Source organism: Perissodus microlepis, chromosome 12, assembly GCF_051167445.1.
Source record: "Perissodus microlepis isolate ML-2025 ecotype Zambia chromosome 12, ASM5116744v1, whole genome shotgun sequence".
NCBI classification, from domain to species: Eukaryota; Metazoa; Chordata; class Actinopteri; order Cichliformes; family Cichlidae; genus Perissodus; species Perissodus microlepis.
The window spans coordinates 19,300,305-19,327,837 of NC_140472.1; the positions used below are offsets into that span (position 1 = coordinate 19,300,305).

Here is a 27,533-nt window from a genome sequence, read left to right on the forward strand (position 1 = left end):
TTTTGTATGGGGCCAGCCCAGAGCCATGCACATGCATAGCGGAGCAGCCGGTGGATTACCCAGGCTCACGTCAACACTTCAACAGAACCACCTACCACTCCAGCGAACGCCGCTGCCAAGTGTACCATGAATGTTATATGCTTTAATAAGTGTAGCCAAAAAGCGATGCCAAGACTAAACCAACGGGAGCTGCAGCTGTACCACAGACATCAGCATGGACAATAGATCTAGGTCTTTAAACCAGGGCACAGCCGTCACAATGCCGGACAGAATGCATTACAGTTCAGCGATGGTCTAGTCACACGGAGCATCTAACAGTCTCTAACTGAATGCCAATAAGATTGGATTTTTTTTTCGTTACTGAAAAGCCTGAGGTCATTGTCTGCTTTGAAGCTTTCAGCTTATAATCAAACATTATTCATCAAACGTGGTCAAATGATACATTTTAATAGAAAAGTCTGGAGGCAACGCAAAGCAAAAGAAATGATAGACGATAAAAAAGAAATATGATAAATACAGGTGGTCGGTGTAAAGTTAAAAATTGCTGTAAAAAGCAAAGAAAAAGACAAAAAAAAAATCCTGCTACGTTACAAGAGCAGCTACTCACATTATGAGGTGCTTTCAGGCAAAGATATCCCCGCATAAAGCTGTATATCCCTGTGCAAAGGAGAAGCTGTAAAACCAGTGGCATGCTAACAAAGAGAAAATATTACCAACTAGCTGGTGAATGCAGAGATTCATTTATCGGCAAAAGAGCTCTATAATATGCTTGAAGCAAAACAGAGGAAAAACTAACTCAATGAAAGTTTAATATGCAAAAATGACACATTTTGCTCTCACACGCTGGTACAGGAAGAAATACTAGGCTGCATTTTCTAAGAGTATGTGTGCATGTTCTTATTCATGTGTGCATATATTTTACGTGTGTACACCTGTGCTCAGCAGTTATCCAAACAGAGCAGGAGGATTTGGCGCTCATTTGTCACACCTGCACTATCACCTTCTGTGGCTTCCTCCTGGGACAGAGAGACGGATGCTCTCTCTATCGCTGCTACATGTAACGCTTGTTAAACCCCTTAGCTGTAGCAAGTCGCCCTTTCTCCATCTCACGACTGTATTTTTTTGTTTCAGCACGCACGCATAGACTACACAGACAAAGTAAATCCATGCATGTAAACACACATATGGTCACTGCACAAATAGAATATTTAATACGTTTTGAACCCACAGTTTTGAGGAAGTGTTTCAAACATTCAGACTCATCATTATTAAAGAGAACTGCACCTGTTTTGCTCTGCACATCTAAGCCTGACCTCACTTGAGGTAAAAGATCAGATATCACACATCTCCCTCAGGAGCCACAAAGGTTTCATGCAGACATGCTGTAGCTCTGTCTTTTACCAAACACAACTTAAATGCACCTAAAGTAAATCCTGGCATCTGGAATTTTCAACACTCCTGAGACTGTTCATATAATACGAGTGCAGGCAAAAAGCTGACATAGATGGCCGCCGCAGTGCTCTTAAGATGAAACTTTATTGTGAGCATCCTTGATTAGATTCACACTGGGGAAATTGAATCTGAAGGGTAATATTCTCAGGAGGGAAAAGGGACAAAAACTGCAGCCAGTGAGCTATGAGGGTGAGAGACAAAGCATTAAGTCTGTCAAACCCCACAGAAAAACTGATTTGTCTTCCAAACTTTCAAAGAAAGAAAAGCCTACAAACCGAGCTCTCACATCAGAAACTGTGACAGGGAAAGAAAATTACATTCAGAAAGCTTTAATGTGACACCTACAAGTTTGACGGAAAGCTTTCGCCATTTGCATTGTTGTGTTTGTCTGTATGGTTCATTCATAAGATAAAAAATATAGCAGTGAATTATCACAAATACTCTTCCTGACAGCTTTATCATCAGCTGTGTACTTTTACTCACTGATTGGATTCCCACAAAGCTGGTAACTAGTTTTCTTGTTAGCAATTTAATATAGATTTAAAAAGACATAATTACCTGTTCAAGATGAAAATCAAAGTCAAAATTAAGCATCAGAATGGGGAAGAAAAGTGATTTAAGTGACTCTGAATGTGGCGATGGTTGTTGGTGACAGATAAGCTGGTCTGAGTATTTCACAAGACACTGATTTACTAGGATTTTTCAGACAGCCATCTCTAGGGTTTACAGAGAGTGGTCCAAAAAAGATAAAATATCCAGGTACAGCTGGGTGAAAATGCCACAGATTGCAACAAAGGTATGTAAAAGGGCAGTTCTAGATGCATAAGAGGTGGACCCTTTAAGCAGAAACCCACACCGGGTGTCACGCCTGTCCGCTCAATACAGGAAAATGAGACTACAGTTTGCATAGGAACACCAAAATTGAACCACAGTCGAATGAGTCTCAATTTCTGCTGTTTCTACATTTGAATGGTGGGGTCAGAATTTGGAGTAAACAGCATGAAAATATCCATCCATGCCCCCCTGCATCAATGGTTCAGACTGCTGGTGGATGTTTAATAGCATGGGGCGCATTTTCTTCCTTAGTAACAACTGGGCATCGTTTAAATGCCACAGCCTACCTGAGTATAACTGCTGACCATGTCCATTAGGGCTGTACCATATCATATCGTGCACAATAATACTGATATAAAAGGTACCTGAAAGGCGTACCTAATAAAGTGTCCATTGAGTGTAGAAACACTATTTTGAAAAAGAAAGGAGAGAAATATTCTGTAGACGTACTGAGGTGAGACAAAAGTTGTCCCTCCTGCTGTTACCAGTCTGACTTTAGAGAGACTCCTCCATGTGCCAACTCCTGCTTTATGTCTATGAGGCTGCAGTACTGCTGCCACTGGTAAAGGTTTCTGTGCTTCTCTGCATGTGTGAGAGCAAGGATATGAACACACAGGGAGTCATGATGAAAACGCACAATGTTACATTAGAAATATCATCAAGCTGTAAAAGAGTCTGAGAGGAGGACACAACAAAATCACCCAAAAAATGGCCCACATTTCTGCAGCTCAGGGCGATGCCACAGCTGTGACAGCCACAGCATTTATTACTTCTAATAGACCTCTGCCCATGTGAATGAGTCTAAGTGCACAATATTAGGCGATATATGATGGGTTTGAAATGATGGGCAATAAAGATTTTTGGGGATTCACATGCAGCCAAATTCTTTAGAGGAAATCGAGACAGATTAATAGAAGATAACAACAAAGGTATGCAAAAGAGCAGCTCGTAACTGAATCGGCAGGAGGTATGTGTTTGAAAGACGTCATTGGATTGCTTTACTGATCAGCTGGTGAAGATGAAAAACAGATCAAAGGGTGGCAATCTGTTTTTGAAACTAATGTGAATAAATCATGACTATTTTGCTTGTTTTCTGTGGCAAAGAGAATAAAAAGAGTTTTACATTCAAAACGTGTAAAACTGAACATAGCAAGTAACACAACAAACAGTCGGTACTTTGGGGAGTGACTGGTTCATTTTAGTGGTAGTTTCAGCATCACAAATATCAAGTCAACTGTCATTTAAGTCATTTAAGTTGTACAAGTCCATGTACCGCAAGTCTGTATTTTTTTAAATAAAATGTACTCTGACTCACTGTATAAGGACCACAATTGTACTGCATGTACACCTCTCTTTGATTTCTCGCCTTTTACAGTGCATCACTCTTACACTCTTTCTGCAGTCTTTTTTCACATATCTATCTGCAGTATTGACACACACACACACACACACACACACACACACACACACACACATACACCGATGAGCTGTTGCAAAGCCATTTTCTATGCGTTCATGAAGAGGGCACGTTGAGCTCCTCACTGCAGTTCTTCCCTGACTCTGTAGTCAGCACAAACGGCACGTGGCTTAAATCCACACCCATGTGAGAAACACAGGCACACTCTCATACCTTCACATTCAACTTAACAGTGCTGCAGCCACGCACGAGCCTGCACAGATTACCTGCGTGGAAATCAACGTCCTCGTAAAGAAACGTCTAATTGCTCACATGCAGTCACACACAGCGAGCAAGCTGAATGCATCTAAAAATAGCAACCCACTGGCACCCCCACCATCATCACTATTCTATTCATCATCCCTTATCAGCAGTGTGGGGCTCAGTTGTTGGACAGTCAAACCGCTTTCATGGAGCTTTCCTAGTCTCTCCATTGGCACAGACAGTGATATCACCATACCCTCTTTTCAATTCTTGTCCTCCATCTCTTCTCTCTGATATTTCTGTCTTGTATCCCTAAGCCCCTTCCCTTTTCTTTCCCCTCATCCTCTCTTTTTCTCTCTCTGGATTCTTAGTGGGAATGACATTCACTAAAGTGCGGAAAGAAAGATGAAGGAGAACAGGAGGTGACATCCCAGAGGACAACTTTTACCTTGGATGAGTAGACCTATAGAGACAGAAGATGTCATAACTACTACTAACATAACAGATAAAAGCAGATGCATCAAAGAGATGAATAAGGGAGTCCTTTTTTTGGAGAACCAACCCTGAGAAGAACAGCTGATTTCTGTAATGGAGTAATCTGCTTATATCAAGTAATTAATCTTTACAGTAAGTCTGAATTATCAGAAAACGCTAAAAATCTAAAAAAAAAAATTAATTTAAAAAAAAAAAAAAAAAGGACTGAGATGACATTTTGGTATTGTTTGATGAACATCTACAACTGAAAAGTGTTAAGTATACTGACACAACATGTATCAAATGCTCAGTATTGAGAAGCATTTTTCATCCACTTTCCCAGTTCCAGGTGGCGGGCAGGGGGACTGGAGGCTGTCCCATCTGTCACAGGGCGAAAGGCAGGGTACACCCCTAAAGGTCAGCAGTAACACTTCTGACAGTTTATCTTCAGCGTGCCTTTAATAAATTATTATGCCCATGAACATCATCTCCTGGTCAAAATGGTCGTGCTATGATTCCCAAAACTAACCATAGACGGACGAATGATGATGTTGCTTCATCTGAGAATAAACATGTAGTAAGAATGACTCTTACAAAGTGAGAAACATGGTTCAGATTAATGCAAAGAAAAGGTTATATGCATTTGTGTTTGTTCTTTTTCATTTGTTGTACAGTGACGTTAACACACTGCCACTTTCTGGCTGTAATATCAGCATCATAAACTCAGGGATGCTATCTAAGGTTGGGCGATTGGACGAATATATTGACTATTGATGATAGGCTTTCACTGATCATTTTCACAAGGGCAATTTATTTAATTATGTATTTATAATACATGCATTTATATTACATGTCCAAAGACATGCAGTTAGTGGGGATAGGCTAATTGATCAATCTAAATTGTATAGGTGTGAATGCAGGAGTGAATGTGAGCACGAATGGTTGTCTGTCACTGTGTGTTGGCCCTGCGACAGACTGACAACCTGCCCAGGGTGTACCTCGCCTCTCGCCCAATGACAGCTGTCATAGGCTCCAGCGTCCCCTGCAACCCTGAAAAGGATAAGTGGAAGCGAATGTATAGATGTATTTATTTGCCCATGAGTACGTTTGCTAAAAATGTTGGGTGAAGCTCAGAGAAGCAGCCAACGGAAAAAATAATAGCGCTCTTCCAGCTGTGAGCAAATGCACCCTCCCCAGATGGCGCCCAAATGTAGCAATTCATTTGCTCAAACTCATAACAGACGGAAAGAAAGGCAGTAGCCCATGTTCAGAAAAAAAATGTATTTAAAATTTAAAAAACCCATAATGGTGGGGAGGGAATCAAAGAGAACCGTGCTTACAGGCCGAGCCAGTGTTTGTCTGTCTTACACACTTGACCACACAACAAATACAAAATTAAACAAAAAGCAAGTTAAAAATGTCTCTTCCAGTGAACATAAAAAAATCTCCGACGTAAAGTTAGGTCTTTTGTGCAATCTCAAATAAGTAAATAAATAAATAAATGAATAATCCAAAAAGTAATTAATCCTGAAACAAACAAAGAAGATAAAATATTCCCTCCAAACAAAACGTATAGAGTCTAAATGCGCAAAGCAGTCCGTGCACAATTACATTGCTCCGCCCATCAAAAGTCACCTGCTCGAATGTATCGCCTATCGTTGGTTATTGGACTGACGATTGACAATTTTTCCTTTTTTTTTTTCTTGCTAGAACATCTAACAAGCATGTCCGGGAAAACCTTCATTTTGGGACTATTTTTCAACCATGACTAGACATAGAAAAAAGACCAAGTCGATGGTCATTTGATGTCAAAATGTTTGCTCTGTACTGATTGATTTCTTTTGTCAGTTCACTACTCTGACAAGATACAAGTCCTCTGCAAAAGTGTTATCTAAAAAAAAATGTACAAATCCAATTCCACACCCAGACTTAAAAGATTATTCATCACACATTGTTCAGCTCCACAACATGTTTCACAAAATGTGGCGGGAAAAATGTTCTTCCTGGCTGACAAGCGCAAACAAAACAGAAATAACCGGAAAATGAAAAATAACTCATCGGAGTAACAGCGGGTTATAAAAAATAGTTTTTGCTTTAAAGTTATGCAGAATCGAATAGTTATAAGACTAATATATCACTTGATTTGGTGGGTTGCCTACAAAATGCAAATATGATTTCAAAATACAATTTACTTGTTACACAAGATTGATGCTTATAAAATAGAGCAATGATGATACCGCAGTTGCACCTGGAAGAAAAGAAACTGGAAAAAGGAAAAGAAAAGAAAAAAACAAGTCTGAGTCACTTTATAATAGCCAGAAATGATGCATGATGTTGGCTGCAGGTGTGAATCGGCTCCAAAAGTAGGTTAATAAACCTAATGGTGAAAAACGACGTGACAATAAACTAATTGGCTGACAGAGCTCTTTTGAAGAAGTTTATACTTCCACTAAAATGAGGCGCATCCATTTTAAGCTGTCAGATTAGCAGTCTGAAGAGTCTGAAGTTCCAGCAAACTCTGCATCTTATGAGCCTTTTTTTTTCTCTGCAGTACCGTCTTCTCAGTTTTTGGACATCATCTACGTGCAGATCCTTTACATGGTGGCCTTGAGAAATGAAACGGGCCAATGTGGACCTCAAAGTAAAAAATTACTTCAACAAACCCGTGACGATCCTTTCTGGGGGATCAAATAGTTCATCTAAACGAATATCACCGTTTCTACAGATCCCTTTGTGTTACACCGACAGTGAACTCACAAACCCCTGTCAATCAGTATCTAAATTAACTTCCCTCTCACACTATTTGAACAAGAAAACACACATACAATAAGCTCTCTCCACTGATGCACACCTGTGGCCTGAGAAGAAAAATACATTTCTGTTCTCACAAAGCCTGTTTTCCCCTTTTAAAGGAGACACATACCGACCACAAAGAAGTCCCTAACCCTCAGCAGGACCCACTGAAACAGGAAGAGACCACTTGAGTTGGGATTTTTCAGATAAGTGTGGCTTAAGGGGGTTGTCCACACTGAAGACGTATAAAGAGGCGCACATGGAAAGGCTGGGGTCAGTTCAAGGGCTAAAGAGAAAGAAAAGCAGCAGAGAGTAAAAAAAGATTTGAGCATCTTAGAAACTGGAGAGCTGCGAAGAAACAGGGGGAAAAGTACAAAGGAGAGGGGAGAGAGCAGTAGGTTTTTGGATGTGATGAGAGTGCACATTGTAAGTGAAGCTGTACACGATAAGAGGGGTCAAGAGGGAGAAAAACAGCGAAAAGCGAAAAGGTGATATACTGTTGGCCCTACAGAGGCGGCGTGTTTTCACTGGGAAACACAATGTGTGGGAAAATACTCTGAAAAAAAATTATCATCAGTGAGAGGTGGGATACCAGGTACAAATATTTTGGATCAAAGGAAGTGAACTGGCAAATCAGCAATTAGTTCTGTAATTCAAAATGAGAAAGGAAACAGCGTGCTCGGAAAAAGCTCGCAAGCTTCTGTTGGAAATATCTAAGACATGGTACGACAGAGCAACATCACAGGAGTGTCCCGCTCAGTGAAGATAATACACAGCAGTGCTAACAGGTTAAAATTCACAGGAAATATCGAGATTTAAAATATCAAACAGTTCTTTTATTGCAGAGCTTTTAAACTGGGTAGAATAAAAAAAGCTCCCAACACTGTGCAACAACTTTGACTGCACTCTTCTTAGCAGGCTTAAACACAATACCTTTAAATAGTGATAACCTTAGACAGGATGAAAATGTAAATAAATAGAGCGTTCAGGTTGAAGTGTCACAGTTTGGTGTTTGTGTGAATTAGTAGAGGATAATGCTGGAAGCAGCAGGTTAACATAATCAAGACAATCACAGGGAGGGAAGCTCAAAGTAAGACACACGAAGCCACTAATTATGAAGTAAAACAGGAAATAACAAGAGAACCCAAATAAAAACACTGAGGAGGCAATAATGATAATAACCTGAAGGCAAAAACCAAAATATAGTGTCATAAAAACAAGAGTAATAAAAATAAGAATAATCAAATCGGTGAAGTAAAATAAAAACAAATCAACCTTAAATAGAATCAAAACTTAAAATACTAAGACAGAGAAAAAAACCCACATACATTAACTAATTGAAAAATATGTGTTCAATAAAATCTGATCTTGATCCAATTTATAAATTGAAACGTCATTGTGAACATGTCCAGGATGGACTTCTTTACACTAAGAGAAATCAAACCAGAACGAGACTTCTGTAGTAGCTCGTCTGGTTTACGATCCATCAGACTTCACAGACCTGTCACTGACCTCGACCTGTGCGCAAGTTTCACTCAAATCTGACCAATACCCTGGAAGAAATGGTGATTCTTATAAACTGTGGACATCAGACACCTCTTCATCACTCCTTCAGCCAAATGAGCTAAAAATGTAGAGACTTGAGATCACTTTGAGTTCTGTGTTGGCCATGAATTAATATGATTTTGATAACACTGATCTGTATACTGTATACATACAGATTATTTGAATAAGGTGTAAATAGGAGTAGCATACTGTCAGCGCTCTGCTGGTCAAACTATGTAATGACGCCTCATAACGCACGATTTGAGAAAATGGGTACATTCACTCTGTGTTTTTGTTTTTTGCTCAGATAACTGATATTTCTTAGAATTAACAAAAATTTATGAAACTTAAACCAGTTATAACAACAATAAACTGATTCATCACCAAAAAATAATACCAACCGTGATGAGTTGGTATTATTCCTTCTTGCTTGCTTCAGTGCAGATAAATCTGTGGCAATCAAAACAAGCATCCTTTACTGAATTATATTAAACACTCGGCGGACACTTTATTCAAATGGCTGTTTGCACAAATACACAATCAGCCAATCACATGGCAGCTACATGCATACATGGTCGACGACACCTGCTGAAGTTCAAACCAAGCACCAAAATAACAGGTGCAATTTCTGTCCATTAAGAACAAAGTGAAAGTGAAGCTAAAATTCACACAGGCTCACCAAAATTGGTCAACGATTTCGGTTTCGATTTTCAGATGGCAGCACGAGAATTTGGAGTGATCGACATGAAAGCATGGTTAGCAAGCGTCAGACAATTGATGGTGATGATGTAAAGCTTCTTAGTAGCAACTGAACATCATTTAAATGCCGCAGCAGGCGCATGCCAATATCAACAGATTAAATAAGGAGGTCTATATATCCGTCAGCATCTCTCCGGATCATAAATGCCTGTATGCATCTGCAGAGGCAAAGGACGAAACTTACCTCTCCTCCCATTAAATCATTCATGACCCCGCAGTGCTGTGGACCACACAGTGCCAGACCTGCCTCCACTAATCTGTCTCCACTTTGACAGTAAGCGCACACACCATTAGACTCACTGTTTTAAGCTCTGCACTGAAATACGGCTTCTTGGACAGCAATTACAAATGCTCATCCAAGCAGGTAGACATTCAGAAAACTCTCAGGCCATCAGTATTTATTTGTGTCTTCCTGCTCCGGCTCCATACACCTGTATCCTCTGCTCACCTCCCTGGCAGTATCCCTCTATAAAATGTCTAAATCTGCTCCTTGCTCTGATAGTCTCTTTCACTGCCTGGCACTTCCCTCACTATCAATCAGTCACACGTGTCCATATTCATGAGGTCTGCAGAACATCTAGAAGGGCACACTGGGTACCAATCCATGGATGCCCCCCTAAATACCGTCCTTCTATTTCTGTTAGGTTGTCCTTTCCTGACCATGTCCTAAGAGCAAATGAACCTTCAAACCCCTGCTGTCCTTAACTATCTGCTCAAAGACATTTTTTAATTCTGTATTTAAAACAAGAAACAGCCCAGAGGCGAACCTTTACTTACAAAAAGCCATCACCACTGTGTCCTAAATAATATACTGTGGTTATTTATAGGATGCACCCAAGTTGTATATGCAGAAAAGATGAAGCCACGGGTTGAGTTGCAGAGAAATAGCGATGATTTACTAACAGTGAGGCAACTTTTGCACCATATGACAAATAAGTCACATCATTTAGATCATATACTGTCAAAATAGCCACTGATTTAAAGTCATTTATATGTATTAGAATCAGTCATCATTCCATTTAAAGAGTTTTACAGAATAACTCACTAAATATTCCATTTTGCTGAGGTTTTAGGGAAATTATATGAATTTTTAACTTCTTTACCCTTCCATCTTCCTGTCTATCAAGCCCATGACTGAACGAGTGCAGAAATCTTTAATGAATAATTGATGACTCTGCGTAACAGTATTGCAGAACAGCGTTGAATTGCTGCACTGGATCAGAGGGAGAGGCGGGTGTGAACACAGCTTGTGTGTGTACTGCACGCTCTGCTGGTATCTGGGGCAATGTGTGACACCGTGTGTGTCGGATAAAGATGGAGTCCTCCAGGCATCCTACGCAACACAACACAACGCAATCGATTCCTTGTGAAGGAAGTGCGAGTCCTTCACACTTCCTGTCCTCTCGCCGCATTTCGAAGATGATCTCTGACCCGGCTGAGAGCGAGTGACTGCATCACACTGTGCTGTCAGACTGCTTTAGATCCCGACCAAGTCATAGTGAAGCTGAACGTAAACGAGCTCTGACCTCGCTCTGACCAGCAGAGGGAGCTAAGACCAGCTCATCCCCGCTATTAATCCATCCTCAAGGAATGAAATACGTCAATCCTGATAATCCAAATCACACACACGCGCATTAGATGCAGTTTCTTCAGGCAATCAAGGACAAACATCTGGATGGCTCGCCAGACTTATAGCGCCGCATCTCAGTTGTGACACCACATTCATTTCAGTACACATTTCCCTACAATTTCTATTGTTCTCAGACTCATCCATGCAGCACCATCTGAAAATGCTACTAAGAATATTTCTCATTAATCTTACTACAGATGTCTAAATTGCTGTGCTGAGCCGTATCTTTGGTGGCAGCGCATATATTCATCCTTACTTGCAGCCATACAGTCGGTTATTGTTGCACCCACATCAGTTCTGGTGTATGCAGGTAAAGAAGCTGAATTTGGTTGACAGTTTTAATCTTCCAGTGGTTCAATATGCTTCGGTTTTACAATACAACTTTTCTGTGGACAATATATATTTTCATCAGGTTTACTAAAGTTTAGAAAAACAAAACTTAAAACAGATAAATATGACACCGGTGCTGTCAGCTCACAACAAACAAACAAACAAAAAAACCCAAACTGTGCCTAACATTACAGAGTTATTTGGGATTAAAACAGTTTAAGCCACACAGAAAGGATTTTCACTCAGCAGAACTGCTTGCTGCACACCGAGGAGATTTTCACACTCACGCATACACCTCTGCTAAGTAGTGAGGTATTCTGAGCACATTACACAACAGTAGGGTTGAAGTTCAAGGATGTTACAAGCGTGTAAAAAAAACTAGCATGCGAATCCCGAAAATAAGCACACAGAGGAAATGCTGAACCTAGTTCATATTTGGACATTTGGTTCAAATAAGTGAAAGTAAACATTTAAAGCTCAAGTTGAGAATTTAACTGGTTTAGCCGTGAGGTTTTTAACATTACTATATCGTGCAGTCTGGCACATTAATATTCAGCTCGATGTGACGCATGAGATAAAACAGGAATCCTGTTAAATATAAATAAGTTATCGAGATAGCAAAGGTTTGAAGAATACTGAGAAAAATGAAAGATCGGAGAAAAGGGTGATGGGGGAAATGGAGCAGTGAAAACAAGGGAGTAAGTGTTGCGATAGATTCAGTTTCATCGACTCAGCAAAATGCAGAACCGACTGGGATGAAGTGACGGTGCGGGATGTGGGGCAGGAAAACTGGTGAATGATGGGAGAACAGCAAGTCTGTGAGGGAAGTTTTTTTATGATAACCTTCAGCTTCCTGAGCAAGGACAAACACAAGAGATGAAGGATAACATGAGAGGGACATTGATGCGTTTTGCATTTTAAACTGAAAGTTTAAAAAATTTCACATTCAATAAATAAAAATAATAAATGCTGAGTCTCATTTAAAGTACTAAACACTACCTACACAGTCTCAGACACTAAAGTGAAGTCAGATATCTGGTTTATTCAACCAGCTGGCTTAGGCTCAGTAATATCAGTTTTTTTACACCATGCCAAATTTACCACTAATAACTCTATTTGGGAATCACGAATACTCTGATGTAGAACTTATTTTGGCATTTATTGTAGATTCAAACATTTGATTAAAGAGAACAATTGATGTGTTTTGTGACAAGCTGGTAGTAACACTGGCACTAAGTAACCTTTGGTTCTTTGCCAAGCTGTCTGCTATGTGCAGACACAACACCAGTTTATCCCCTTGAGTTAGGTGGGGGTTTTTTAATGCTTGAATGATTCATAGGAGAGTCTTAATTGGCTTAACAAATGAACAAAAAAAAAAAAACATTCCCCTGAATGCCCTTTGAGGGACGTTCGGAAAGCCTGGAGAATTATTGTTCAGTACGGCTTCGACAGATCACAAGAAAGTCTGGCTTCTTGGAACTGTAGTGGCTCAAGACTTTTGCACAGTACTGTCTCTCTAGGTATCTGTCTGTTGAACATGGGGTTTTGCACTATGTAAGTGAGTGCATGTTTGAGCAACTCTAAGTAAATATGTATCTGTGTAAGTGAATGCATGTTTGCATATATAAATTATACGCATGTACGCAGGTATGATTGCACATGTGGGACAGGTTGTTTGAAAGGAACGACTCAGTAAATGACTGTTGTCATTTACTAATAGAGAGGAAGACGTAGAACTATACAAGTTTATAGCTCTTCCCTTTCAAGTATAAAATTTGATTACATATACAATATCACCTTTTTCCCTAACAAATATGAATTACATTTTGTTCTTTTAAATATTCTGAATAAACTTTATATATTAGGTTTATAGTAGAAGACTGAACTGTACAGCTGGCTCATTCGATTAAGTCATGAAATTGTCTTAGACTCATTTTGTCCATCAGCTTATGAGTGATCATTTGATCTCTGAGGAGAACTGCTCCCATGGAAAGGCAGCTCTACACACACAGTTTTTATATTGTTTATCTAAAGCTCACGAGTTAAAGCGCTTACAGCAGTAACACCAGACTTTGTATACCCATCTTAACTATTACAAACATTTACCAAAGATGTCAGTCATATGTGTTCAGGAGATACAGACATGAGCTCCGTGAGTTTTTTATTCCATGACTATCTGCCACACGCTCTACAATTGGAAAGGCACAAACCACAGCATCGCTATCTGTCGTACATCTGTCATTGATCTCTTTTTAAATTAAAAACAGGGGACTCGGGCACAACATTGATGAAAATGATATTTCGATCACACAGAATATACAACATGCTCACTCTCATACTTTCTCAAGCCTTTCACCAATATGTAGCAATTAAAGGTCTGTGCCTAAGGAAGTGCTGAGGCCAAATTCAAAGTGCTCTATGCTCTGACAAACATTTTCTCCATTACCACCACACTAACTGTCCTGCACTGCTTAAGGCTACACTATATCCTGCTTTAGTTAAGACTCTGTAAGGGAGTAAAGGATGAAAAGAATAGTGGCTGCAGAAGTGAGGCAGTCTATGAGTAGACTAAAAAAGGAGCGGAAAAGGAGATGGGGACACGATGAATGTAGCGTCGTCTGTATCTAACTCCAGCCATCAATAAAAATTAGCAAGAGTTCTTTATGGATCTGTCAGGCTCTTTGCGTGCCGGTGAACAAACCAGATTTTCAGTGCTGCATGTAGTTGTAATGGCACTCTAATATGGATGTGTGGCTAAGAGCATGTAATGTTACTGTGCAGGCAACATTTAGAGGACTGCGTTTCTGTGTTTCTGACAGACATAATTAGATCCGTCACTGGGCCAGCTGTTGCCGTTCAGCAGGGTCAGGATCATGCCTACAGACACACACACACACACACACACAAACTACCCCAGAGTAGCAGAGCGATCAAGAGAAGGCAGATCAAACTATCACTGAGAGCAGAAGTTTAGCTTTACTTTCCTTTTAAGGACTTTATTTACAAATAGCTTGAAAAGGATTCTTGAAAAAGACTCTTATGGATACGGGCATTTTTAAAATCATGATTTATTAAGAAGAAGTGAGCTGTAGAAGTGGGAATCCAGAAATTATCTGAGGAACACAAAGTGAATGAGATATCATCTTTTCTATCATGATTAGAAAGTCTCTACATTAACACTAGGTGGCGACGTCCAACTCCATTACAGAGCAGCCGGCACTGTGCTGACTAAGGGCTGGCTGACAGTAGGTGTGTGTGTGTGTGTGTGTGTGTGTGTGTGTGTGTGTGTGTGTCTCGAGTCTACAAACATGTGTGCTTACATGTGATCAAGTACGAGGTGCTGCTGACCTTGTAAGGATGCTGCACACATGCAGATTCTCCTTCACCCTGAGCTGATACCAGTACAGTGTCCAAGGACTCACCGCCCTCCTCCTCAGCCCAAGCCGTAATTAACACAGTGTACTTTTGAGGATGGGTTAAAGGCAGCTTAAACAATATAACATATAAGATCTAAAGTTTTACAAATGTGTGTTGTGGGAGTCGATTATTCCCCGTCTACACACACCACACTTCCGTTTTCCTGTTGACAGAAAACACCAGGCTGTCGTTACAGTAAAAGTGACTCCATCCCTCCCTCCTTCCTCTCACTGTTGCTCACTTAATCTCCCTCGCTTCACTCTCTCTCTCTTTCTCTTAATGTGGATCTATAGAGTTTAGCGCAATCTCAGAAACTGAGAGAGAAGAGAGGAAGCTGTTAGGAATCAAATCCATGATCTTGCAGTGTTGCAAAATGCTGCAAGCAACTGTGGCAGAGAGCGGGGAAGAGGGTAGGGGTAGTGGTCTGCACTAAAAGGGGGGAAATGGTAATGGGATGGATGGAGGAATTTACTCTAGCAGGGACGAAGAAGAGAAAGGGGGTGGACACCTTGCTCTGCATTTACTCAAGAAAAATCTCTGGGGTCAGCCAATTAGAGGCCGGGTGACACCGCTATCCTCCCAGCTAGCCTGTAAATCCTGCGCCACAAGACAACCCACGTGCCTCTGTTCAATGAACACATGGCCTCATAAAGAGACACACGAGCAAGAAAACAATTAAACACATAGACATTAAAAAAATTTTTTTTAAAAATCAAAGTAAATAATGAAATCACACAAATATGGCCAAATATGAATTCAAGTCAACATTTAATAGGACCACTACCATAGCTGCCCAAACCTGCCACGGTACTATGGATGACTGTAATATGACTGTGACGTGTGTTTACATGAAAACAGTGCATTTGAACACTAGACAATGACAAGCAAAAGTTATTTTAAGAATATTTTGCATATTTATAGGAAAATACTAAAATAATATCACATTTTTTCTACTAATCAGACTCTTCACTAAAGTCATTGCTAAAGTATCCTTGGCAGCTATGACTGTTTTTCTTGGGAATGATCATACAAGCTTGCACTCTTCTGTTTCAAGTTTGCGTCATTCACCTTGAACTGCTCATGCTTGAAGGTGTCGGTGTACAGACATTTTTTAGTCTCTCAGGAAATGATGCCGGGCGTAAACCACTCCATATATGTTTTACTTGTGGTCATTGTTTTGTTGAATATAAACCTTCACAGCTGTCTGACATACCTACCTCTTCACAAAAAGATCGTCAATAAGGATTTATGTATATTTTCCCTTCTGTCCTCACTAGTCTCCTGACCCCGTTGCAGAAAAGCATCCCCACAACGCGACGCTGCCACTGCTGTGCTTGGAAGCAGGGGTCGTATTGATGAAGTGATGTTTGGTGCCAGGTTTCCTCAACACACAGATGTCTGCAGGCTCCCAGCAGCGTGTCATGTGCCATTTTGTTAGCGATAGCGTCCTTTTGTCCACTCTATGTGCCCTGATGATTCTATAAGGGTCTCCATCTCCACAAAGGGTATGCGCAGTTCATGACCCTTGGTTTTGGTTTCCTGTCTTGCCTGATTAATCAGTTTGGCTGGGCAGCAATAGAAAGACTGATGGTTCCTATTTATCTCTTATTTGCGAATAACAGAGGACTACCTTTCAATACAATCCTGTCTTCAATCTGTCACAGCCAATCAACTGTGATTGTGAGAGATTTCTTTCTTTCTTAACTATGTGCATTAAAATCGTTTAGTTACAGGTGTCTGTAAGTTACAGAAGTATCATAAAGACCATTAATAAAAATAGGATTATGATTATATGAGGATTATTTTCAATGAATATATCTAAACACATCAAGAAGGTATTTTAGCTTTGTCTGTTTTAAAATAAGTTTAAAAAAAGGGGGGGATGTTAAAATGACATGAGATATATATATCTAATTGGATACATTTGTTTGTGTTTGCCAGCATTTTGATATGTAAATGTCGGAGGTTTCTGCACCATTTCACACCATCAACATGTGTTGTACTGACACCGTAACTCTACTGTGAGTGGCGATGATTAGAGCTAGTGCTTACCAAAGAAATATTCCCTTAGAGAAAAATGCATAAATATTTCATCACAAGCGTTAACTTAGTTCTTTTAGAGTTTTTAATCACATGAAATAATCTTCCCTAGTAGATTGAGATGCTTAAGTGGAAGTGTAAACATCTGTTTACAATGCTTAAATGTAAACAGATGTTTTCATTTTTTTTTTATCATCCAAGGATGATTGTGTTATAAACCAAAAAAACTCCAGGGTGTTAAATTGACCTTATGTTAGAATTTTAAAAAAAAATTTCTTTCTTTGGTAGCTCCGATCAATATTTTGCAGGCTTGTAAATTACCCAGAGTAATCACTGTACTCGAATGGAAGTAAAAATATTTGCAACACATTTGTACCTTGTACACAAGTGTGAGACTGATTAGTGAAAAGAAATAACACCATGGCCAAATGGATTGTCTGTGCTTTAACACTGAGTTTTTGAGTATTTGAAGAAGTTTCTTTTCTTTTCGGTACTCTCTGGTTTCTTTAGGTTTTGTTTGTCTGTAGTTTTATTTACTGATAGGAGTAACGGTTATACTTGAGTCCTAGTTACTGTTTCCATGTGTGGAGATTTTTAGTGCTTTGTGTGTTTCCCTCTGTGTCTTCCTCCTGTGTCTTTCTGCTTAATTTAAGTTACTCACGAGTCCGTGTTTCCTTATTTACTTCCTCTTTTAGTTTGAAGTTATTTGTTCCTTGCATTCCCCTTTATTTCCTATCTTGTCTCCTTGTAATGGATTGCAGTCACCTGTGTGATTACCCTCATCTGTGTCTCATTCCCCTGGATAGTCCCACTTCCCTGATTACCCCTTGTGTATAAATAGTCCCGTCTTTCCTCTCAGTCTCGTCACAGAGTCTGTTTCCACCTCCTCTGTGTTTTCCTGCATTACTCCAGCATTTCTGAGAATGTACCTTTGTTTTTTTGACTATTACATCAGCCAAATAAACAACTTGCTTTCTGTTCATCCCGTCATCCCTCCTGAGTGTCTACATTTGTCTCTCACTCTACATATGAGATCATCCATATAAACATAGGAATTATAAAAGAACTGTTACAGACTCAGCAAAGAAAAAAGTACAGATGCTGCATGCCTAAGTAAGTCTGAATGAAGGTTATTATGGCTGTGCCGTGTGTCACGTTTTGCTCTCAGATTGATCAGTGCCCATTCTCCTGGAGAGGAGAGCAAAACTGTGCATGCTGGGTGGGGTGAGAATTAAAGAGCAACAAATCAAAGTGACACCACTTTCCCTCCAGGGGATTCAGATGAAGAGGGTTACGAATGGCTAAGCTTTTAATAACAGGTCCATGATGCTACAACACCGCAATGACACACGAGGATCAGATGACTCAAGAAATCTGCACTCCACTCGGTAAGATTTGTCATAAGGGAGCATACGGCGATACTCTGAGACACCAGCCAAGGCCTGGTCTTGTACCATCTTCATATCTAACTCCAAAAGAACACTTACTGAAAGAAAACCTTGAGCCCTTGTTGGGCTTTTTTACCATACTACATTTTATACCACCTGCAGGTTTAATCCAGTCAGAAAATTCAGAACCCAAAATTCAGAACTCAATCTTCTCCTGCTCATCTTATTAAATGAACCAGACATTCTCTATTGTCCGCACTCAGAGAACGGGAACAGAGAATTATAGCTGGGAAGCTATGCTGCTGTAATGACCTAGTGTACCTCTGTGTTTTGAATTTAATTATTTCTCTTCCCTCCGGTCGACAGAAAAAAACAAGAATCATCATATCAATTGGGTAAATAAGACACCAGCCATCCAATCCAGAGGAAAAAGGTGCAGAGTCACCCTGGGGTCACCCACAGTCCTCTGATATTTCACTCCTTTTTTGCTTTCACTATCCTTTTCTCCGGCTCTAACCCTTGGCTATATTCCTTCAGTTTTATCACTCATCTTCACACCAAACATTCACAAACAGTCACAGACACATATGGTGCTTCCCACACACACAAAGCAACTTGACATGTTTACCATAAACAGACAAACACACAACATCTTTTAGCTAAAGTCTAAAAACTGCATGCTTACAATGACAATCTAAGATGCTGATGCTAATGGTGTATGATGTTTACAACATTGGCCATGTTAGTTTGGTATTAAAGCATGCTAGCACTGCTAACAAGAGTAAGTTGCATACTTAACTGAAGTTTACACCAAAATAAATTCCATCAGTATATATACTCTTAAATAAAAACTATAAACATCAGATTGCCACTAGAGAAAAAGTCAGTAATTACTGTCCTCATGTGAACATGAACTGCAAACTTCATTTACAAAACAGATGAAGATGCATTAAACTGTATATATATACATATACGCATTACACATGGCTAGTTTTGTAAAACTCAAACATGCAGGACGAATAAAATCTTTTTCTACTCGACAAAGTAAAACAAATCAATATTGCAAATGATAGGCTGCACATTGCAGAGGCTCTCATACATCTCACTGTATGAGATGCTGCAGAGTCTGAGGATATAAAGGCAGGAATCCGAGTACCTGGACATGAAACCGCACTAAGCTCCCTATCCCACCCCCTGTCCTTTCCTCTCTCCTCTCCCTCATCAGCAAGAAGGAGCTTAAAGGGAAAGAGCCTGGGTTGGGTAGCGGGCACTGAAAGCTTTCCCTTTTCCACAACAAGCTGTCCAGCAATGACTATCACATTCCTCTCCGAGGGTATCACCTCATTCTTTCTCTCTCTCTCTTTCTCACTCTCTCTCTTATTTGGGAATGATGAGGATCCATTTCAATAACCCCGAGCTCTCAATTCCTGTTTCAGGCAGTTACGTAACGGCTGCACTATCAGAATAACAATTGAGAGAAGAGATTAGCGCAATCGGCCAAGGAGGGTGATAGAGAGAAGATTGGGGGGGGGGGCTGAGAGGAAAATCTAAGGAAGCCCCTCTCAATATGACACATCACTTCATGTGCAGAGGGAGCATAAGCACACAGAGATGCTGCTGCTCGTAATTTTGGAGGTTTACACACACCTCTGTTGGAGACAAATGCTTTTCTGAAAGCACTGCAGTCCTACGTGTCAGCTCAGCTTCATTTACAATCATCAGCCAGGCAACACACCAATAAATGGTCTCTGCCTCCCAGGCTTATGGTGATTATCAAAAACATGCATCAAGCTTTTGTTTCTTACAGCAGGTGCAGATGATTGTGTCATCCTTTTTTTTTTTTTTACCCAAATGAAAGAATGAATCACGGCAGTGAGGTTGAAGCTGGCAACACGGTGAGAAATCTTGATCCCTCATCAACAATTTAAAAATATCCACGGGCTTTGGAGTTTGAGGGAAGCCGAACTCCTGCAGGGATGACTGCCTGCTGGATGCTTGATGCTATTTTACTCGTGTTCACTCAATTATTTTTTTCTATTTTAACAAAGAATGGATGCCATCTTTTTTGTGTAGGGGAGCTTTCCTCTCTAATGAACCTGAAAGAGTGTGCTTGGGTATTTGCTTTAAGAGTCACTTAGTCTCTGCTAGGTCATAAATAAATTTCATCATGTTAAAGGGGGAGAAAGGGGGGAAGCAGAAGGCATTACTTGGTGAATTGGCATCACGTGCCCCATTCCCGCTTTAATTAAAGGAAAGTAGGTTGTGGCTCCTGGCCACCCTGCCCCAGCAGTACTTGCTGTATAGCTGAGAGCTGGACTCAGTCAGGCTCATTCCAAGGCTCCATCAACATGACTGAGTGCCTCAGACTCGGCCTGCTGAGTCATCTGTCTGAGGGGTTCCACAGGGCCACAGACACACACACACACACACACACACACACACACACACACACACACACACGTGTATTATACTGGATTAACACACATACAGACATGCCTGAAATTTGAGTTTCATGGTCTAATACAATGATACCATAAAGCAGTTCCCTGTCACGACCGGTTGGGTATGAGAGGAGGAAGAAAGGACATAAGACTCACTATCGAAGAGAGCCAGAGATTAATAAAAACTAATGATTAAATGCAGATTATAGGTATGTAAACACATGGTGAGTGAAAAAGGTGAGTGAAGAAGACACACTCAGTGCATCATGGGAATCCTCCAGCCTTTTACACTTATTGCAGTGTTATTATTGCAACTAAGGAAGGATTAAGGGTCACCTGATCCAGCCGTAACTTTCAGCTTTGCCAAAAAGGAAGGTTTTAAACCTAATCTTGAAGTATTTAGACTCCAAACTGGGAGCTGGTTTCACAGAAGAGGGGCTTGAAGGCTGAAGGCTCTCCCTCCCATTCTGTTTTGGAATAAAACCAGCAGCACTATTGGGGTAGTGCTAGGAGGTCTTTAAGATAAGAATGGGCCTGATTATTCAAGATCTTATATCTGAGGAGTAGGATTTTAAATTAGTTTCTGGATTTAAAATATTGGAGTATTTTTTTTAAACTGCTCATCTCCTTAGCCTTCACAAACACTGGGCTAAAATGGCTTGTTGATTAGAGAGGTCAGAGGAGGATGGCCATACTAATTGCAGGTGGAAGAAAAGTGACAGAATTACATCTACAGGAAAACACAACAAAAGTTTACAAAGTGCCTTGCAGAAATGAGTCACTAAATAACAGTTTTTGTGCTATCCTTAGTGTTTTATCGGTGTTTGATCCAGAACTCTTGTCTTTGCCTTGAGGTGGTAACCAGAGACTTCAGGTGGTTATTAAACACCAACTCTGGTTGTCCAACACTTTGACTGTCAGGTAGGAAAAAAGATGCACAAAGTTTAAGATTTTAAAGTGGAGCATTTGGGATACGTTCACCGACAGGTGTACCAGGCTATGACAGTCACACAATCAGGTTCTTTTACTCTGGCTGCAGACTTTGATTTTCTAGCTTCAAACATCTGACATGAAAGCAATAAGTCGTCTCCTTCAGAATAAGTACATTTCGGTTTATCACAATAACTTCACTTTGATCACAGCAGCTGTGGTAAAGGCACACAGGGATGATCAGCAAACAGGTGCTAGACCTGGTACTGATGGGTTTAGTTGCTTCTGCAGCACCTCTGCCTCTGCACGTCTGCCACACATAAACCTCATCAAGGGCTCTGCTTTCTCTTGAGGTGGGGAGGGTAAGAGATTTTGGAGGGCAGACAGAGACAGGGCTGGAATGCTGATCTACTGCTGCCTTTTCTGTTTTACACAAAAATTGTAGCATGAACATGGGGCACCGAGGTAGCACTTTCAACACTGCAGTACTCCCAGGCAGCCATATCAGCTGCACAAGTGCTGCATTTTGAAGAACTCTACGCTGCAGAATTTTAGCCCTAGGACGGCCGATGAGCTGCTACAATAGAAATCTGCAACCAAGACAGTGTTAGACTATATACATGACAAAAAAGCCATACATTTTGACCACACCTTTTTACCCATGTCTGAGCAGCAGCACTACAAGGTAAACGGATGATGGGTAAATCCTCAGCTCCTCTGGACTATGAGAGCTATAAAAGCCATATGTGACCACCGGTGATGTTGTTGGTGGGGCGAGTGTTTTTTCTTGTTTTATGTCAGAAATAAATACAACTTGGGGTTTTGAACTGTTGGTTTAAACAAAGACATCTGATAGCCAGCGCATACTCTTGGCACCTTACTTGATCTATAAATGTCCAGTTAAGCAATGATAGCTTAGATATTTCTCTGATTTATAGAGATTTACAATCAGTGATGTGATAAATAGTTACTCCCAGTAAATGTTGATTCAGACATTAAGAAGCTGACTTCTGTTGTAATGTTTCTTTCCGTTCCTGGTATGCAAAGGTAAATTTTGAAGTTTTGATTTGGCTTCTATGACAATAAACTAAATAAGTGAAGTGACTCATAATAACACATAATAACTAACAGTGCTTAAAGGCAACGAGGAACAAGGAAAATGTATTTCAATGCACAGGGGTACAGCTCTAAAACTCATCCTTAATGGATCCAGTGGGTACATTAACCATTTGAGAATTAATAAGTGATCCCATAACATTGATAATTACTAAGCAAATCAACAAATTAGCAGAAAGAGTCCAACTTCAATTCGCTTAGTTGACCTTTTTGTTAGGAAACTACAATTACAGTAGATGTTACATTTTTAATCTTCTCATAAATGCAAGAATACTTTATTATAATTAATATCAAAACTGATTCAATCTTTGAGCACTTAAGACTGTTTTTGATCAGGATGCTGTTAAACCAGAGATACTAAAATGAAAAGATTAAAAAAAAAATTGCATTTACAGGAAAAAGCTTTTACTCATCTGCTACTACAATTAAGCTGAAAATATATTTTCCATGCAAGGGAAAATAAGACTAATAACTATAAATGAATAAATAAAAGGACGTTTTATCTTTAATACCCATTTAGATGTACACTAAATTTCCAGTGTTTTTTCCAGTGAACTTGGGGCAGTCCTTAAACTCTAGAAAAGTAAACAGCCCACACTAAATGCACTGTCTGGTGTCCAAGCAATGCAACAAACCACTATTTCATACTTCAGGGCCACTGTCACCAGTTCAGTCACTTCACATTAAAGCAGGTATAAATGTAGATACAAACGCACACATTGAATGAGGTGAAAAGAGGTGCTGACTGGGACAATGGGGCTTTGTTCACATCCTGACAATGCTCATTTTTCAAGAGGAGCAAACTCATCAATAAAAGTAATTTGAGGACAACATTATAAACTGCTCAGCAACTGACCAGTTCTGCATAATGCCACTACACTGAGAAGCCAGTTAAAAATGCACTTTCACCCTTTAATGACGAGGACAGATCATTGTGTCCTCACTGGGACACGGTGGGAACAATCATTAAGGTCAACGTACGTCAAACCACCCAAAACATCTAAAAATTAAACCAACACGGAAGATAAATATAACAGTTATGTTTTTAAAGACAAATAAATAAATGTTGCTAAAAACTGATGCAATTATACTCAGTAGACTCAAAATGTACCCAAAGAGCAGTGAACACTGCCTCCCTTTCAGAGCTTTGTACTCCGTCTATTAAAGTAAAAATACCCAAAGAACAATAAATGATCCTTTACACCATAAACTGAATCACTCCTTAATCAAAGAAGCTAAGAGTGATTTTTCATACAAACAAATGTTTGATTAAATTGCCCCCAAACTCTTGCTTAAAGGCAGCCGGAAAGATATGATGATCATTCATGAGTGTTAAATGTTCAGAAATAAAAAATGCAGTCCTGCCACAAAGAGTTGACCTTCTGTGCAAAGCAAGGATAGAAGCACTCCTGAGCCACCAAAAAAAAGAACAGGTGTTGGCTGTTTTCTTTGTGAGCTACAAAGTGGGATAAGGAATAACACTCACTGTATTACAGAGTGCAGAAACTGAAGAGGTAGCTACACGCATCAGAAAGGAAACAAAGGAAGATGAAGGGAGAAGAGAATTTCCCCAGTGTTAACATCTGTTCCAGAAACCAGGAATGGCTATAAGCCGGTGTTTAAAAAAGGAAGAGAGATTGAGAGGGGAGGTGGAAAGGAGTGAGGAAGCTTATTTGAAAGACTTAAGCTGCATGGTTACGTAAGTGATATGGGATCCTCTGAAACTACACTCTTTCAGTCAAAGTTATTCTGCATTAGCACCGTCAGACATCTCGTCCATGTTTCGTCCAATGGTTAGAGCTGCAGGCTCTCTCTTCTTAAACCTCATCCTTCCAGACATGTATACGCTGCACTCACTCACACACATACACATACTAGACATGCACAAAGGCATCTGTGCACTGGCATTCACCCTCTGGTTGTAATGTCCGTGTGTAGCTATTAAGTACGAAGGCTGTGTAAATATACACATGTACCCCTGTGCTGTATCGGGTCTTGATGAGTTAAACAGGTGAACAATGTGATGAAACTTTAACTCCAGAGTCATTCCTTCGCATCAGTCACTGCAGGCTACGCGGTGCCGTGTGTGTCTGTGCAACGAGTCTGACTCTCCAACAAAAACAGTTAAATAGCGAGCCCCTGCTGACAGAAAACCACCCAGGTGTATCTGAGTCATACCACCTTCCATTCACCTAAAGCTCTCTCTGTTTTCCTCTGTGTCTTTTTCTCAAATACACCTAATAACCTTGTCACCCTACCTGTATAGAACACACAAAAAAAAGAAAGAAAAATCTGATCCGTATATCAGCCTTACAGTCCTGTCTTCCTTCTGTGGGAGAGTGGAAGCTGTACTGTGTTCCTGTCTCTACTGCATCAGCATCAGATTGGTTTACAGCCAGCCTGGCACAGAGCTGGCTCACAGGGCGGCTGGACTCGGTTACCGAGGACCAATTTGCCATCAATACACAATCTGCAGATGACTCATTTTCATTAATGAGTTTGAGCAAAAGGCGACAAGCAACCAGAGGCATAAAGTAGACTGGATGATATTTCTCTGCAGTCGGTGACTGGCGGAGCAAAGATTTATTGTTTACAACGAACCTTGCCAGCTCTGCCCGGTACTTCTCAGTCAGAAGCCTGCAGGTACTGCTCTGCAGTAATTACAGTGCCACACAGAGAAAATAATGGACAGAAAACAAGAACATGCTTTTGGAAAAACAGGCAGGTTATGGTCCTCATGGAAGATCAGCACTTTAGTCAGATTTTTGCTCACTAATACCTTACTGCAGTGTGAAAACAAAGAAAAAAGAAGAGACGGAGCACAAGACAGAAATGTGAAGAGGGACTGTCACACAGTGAGAGATAGAGTACTACTCTGCCTTATCAGACGGCTCAGACAGGACAGTCAATAAAGCAGGTACAAAGCAGTCCAGAGGAGTAGGAAAGCATGCAGTGTGTTATACCGTTTCCCCGTGTCTGTATGCACAGGACATACATATGTGCAGGGAGACTGTGTACACACAGTAGAAACACGCTCATCACCAGGTTTCCATGTGTGCCCCAGCACCTCTGACCATAGCATGACAGAAGAACAAGAAGAAGTGAGGGGGGCGTCTCAACCTGCCCCCTTCTCCAGGCTACACCTCCCCTCCTCATGCCAACCCCATCGCCCCACCCCACCCCTGACTACCCCACCTGTGAATATCCCAGTACCTTGCGCTTTTTATCCCGTGACCGACTCCTCTTTTTGGCCCTCTCCTCCTCCTTCTCTTTGCGCTCCTGCTCTGCTAGAGCTTCTAAATCCTTGTTCTTACGAAGATGTTTGGCCGCTTGTGCCATGGCGTTGGTAGTCGGGGTCTCGGTGGCGTTGGCGTGTCCAGATCTTACAGCAGTGGTTTGCGGGTCGACGGCACTGGCACTTTACCTGGCGTGGGCCAACACTAGCGCTGCCGCTGTGTGCTCCTCTATGGCCCTGCAAAGTGTGCGAGCGTGCTCACCCTCTGCCTCCTCCTCCTCTTCAGCAGTGCAGTCACACACACACAAACACACCGGCAGTCCTCATCCGTCTGCTGTGGGATGCTACTGCAGCGCAGCTCTCTTTCCCTCTCCCTCCCTCTCTCTCTCTCTCTCCCTCCTGCTTTGATGCTTGCACTCTCCTGCTCTCTCACTTCTTCCGTTCAATTCCTCTGCTCTCCTCCTTTCTGGTCTCCATTCGTTTCTGTGGAGAAGAAAAGGATAACAGCAAACAAACAGGTTTTCCTTCTTTTTCAGTTGTTTTCCTTCCCTACATCCCTCTTCTGTTCACTGCTTTAATGTATTGTGAAACTGCTTCGACCCACCCACCCTGACACACACACACACACACACACACTAACATGCACGCGTCAACAAAGATTAAAAAGGGATGAACTGACAGTCAGTTAAGAAATAGCTTGAGCCGCTTTAAATCAAAGTCAGCTCTTCCTCCTCACATTGCATTGATTTCGTTTCCTTTTCCAGCATTTAATTTCTCAGTATCTCCTGGTCCTGCTGCGTGTCCATCTGTGTAGGATCACCAGGTTGCACAGCGAACCCGTCGTCCCCACAGCCAATCACACCATCACTCATAAACACACACACAGTCCACGAAACCAGAGAAAAGAAAAGAAAAAACAAAAAAACTAAAACATGCATGAGGGAAAAGCTGCCTCTTACTTGTTTACCTCTCTCTCCCTCTCTCTCTCTCTCTCTGCTCCCTCCTCCCTCTCCACTGTTCAGGCGCTGCAGCAGACAGAATTGGTACCCAAGCAAGGATGTTGGTGCAGTATGCTTTTGTATATAAGAATGATGCTGGGAGCATTAAATGTCTAAATTCCCCATCATTGCTTGACTGGCTATTGTGAGTTCCTGATTCCCTCTCCTTGAATCTCCTCTCACAGTTTTGCATACAATAAAAGACAAAGGGCACTATATTTACTGTAGTAAAAACAGCTTCTCATGTACGCTGTGAGAGTGAGCATGGAGCTGGCACCTGTTTACTGATATTGCTCTCTCCCTCTTCCTCTCTGGGTTTCTCCTCTCTCTCTCTCTCTCTCCCCCTCATCTTTCCTCCACCCCACAAAACTGCTGACGCAGGCAGAAACGATCATTTAACATCTCTCTTTGCCCAGCTTGCTATACATCACACATACAGTTCACACTGATATTGTAGACACACAAACACAGCACACACATGCCACCACATG

At 40.9% G+C, this 27,533-nt stretch overlaps 1 protein-coding gene across 13 annotated transcripts in view; it reads right to left on the reverse strand.

The window, feature by feature from the left end:
• Positions 1-27,083, reverse strand: part of ank1a (ankyrin 1, erythrocytic a) — an 88,530-nt gene extending 61,447 nt beyond the window's left edge. For 11 of the 13 annotated variants that reach the window (XM_084947079.1, XM_084947069.1, XM_084947070.1 and 8 more), the window contains exons 1-2: positions 26,781-26,949; positions 26,023-26,527 (exon numbers count right to left, since the gene is read on the reverse strand). In XM_084947079.1, coding sequence (XP_084803205.1) covers positions 26,023-26,148 — 126 coding nt within the window. In that variant the 5' untranslated portion in view covers positions 26,149-26,527; positions 26,781-26,949. Of the gene's footprint in view, positions 1-26,022; positions 26,528-26,780; positions 26,951-27,003 lie in introns of those variants that run through there. The other 2 variants (XM_084947063.1, XM_084947065.1) reach the window with 2 other exon arrangements.
• Between the last annotated feature and the right edge of the window lie 450 nt (positions 27,084-27,533).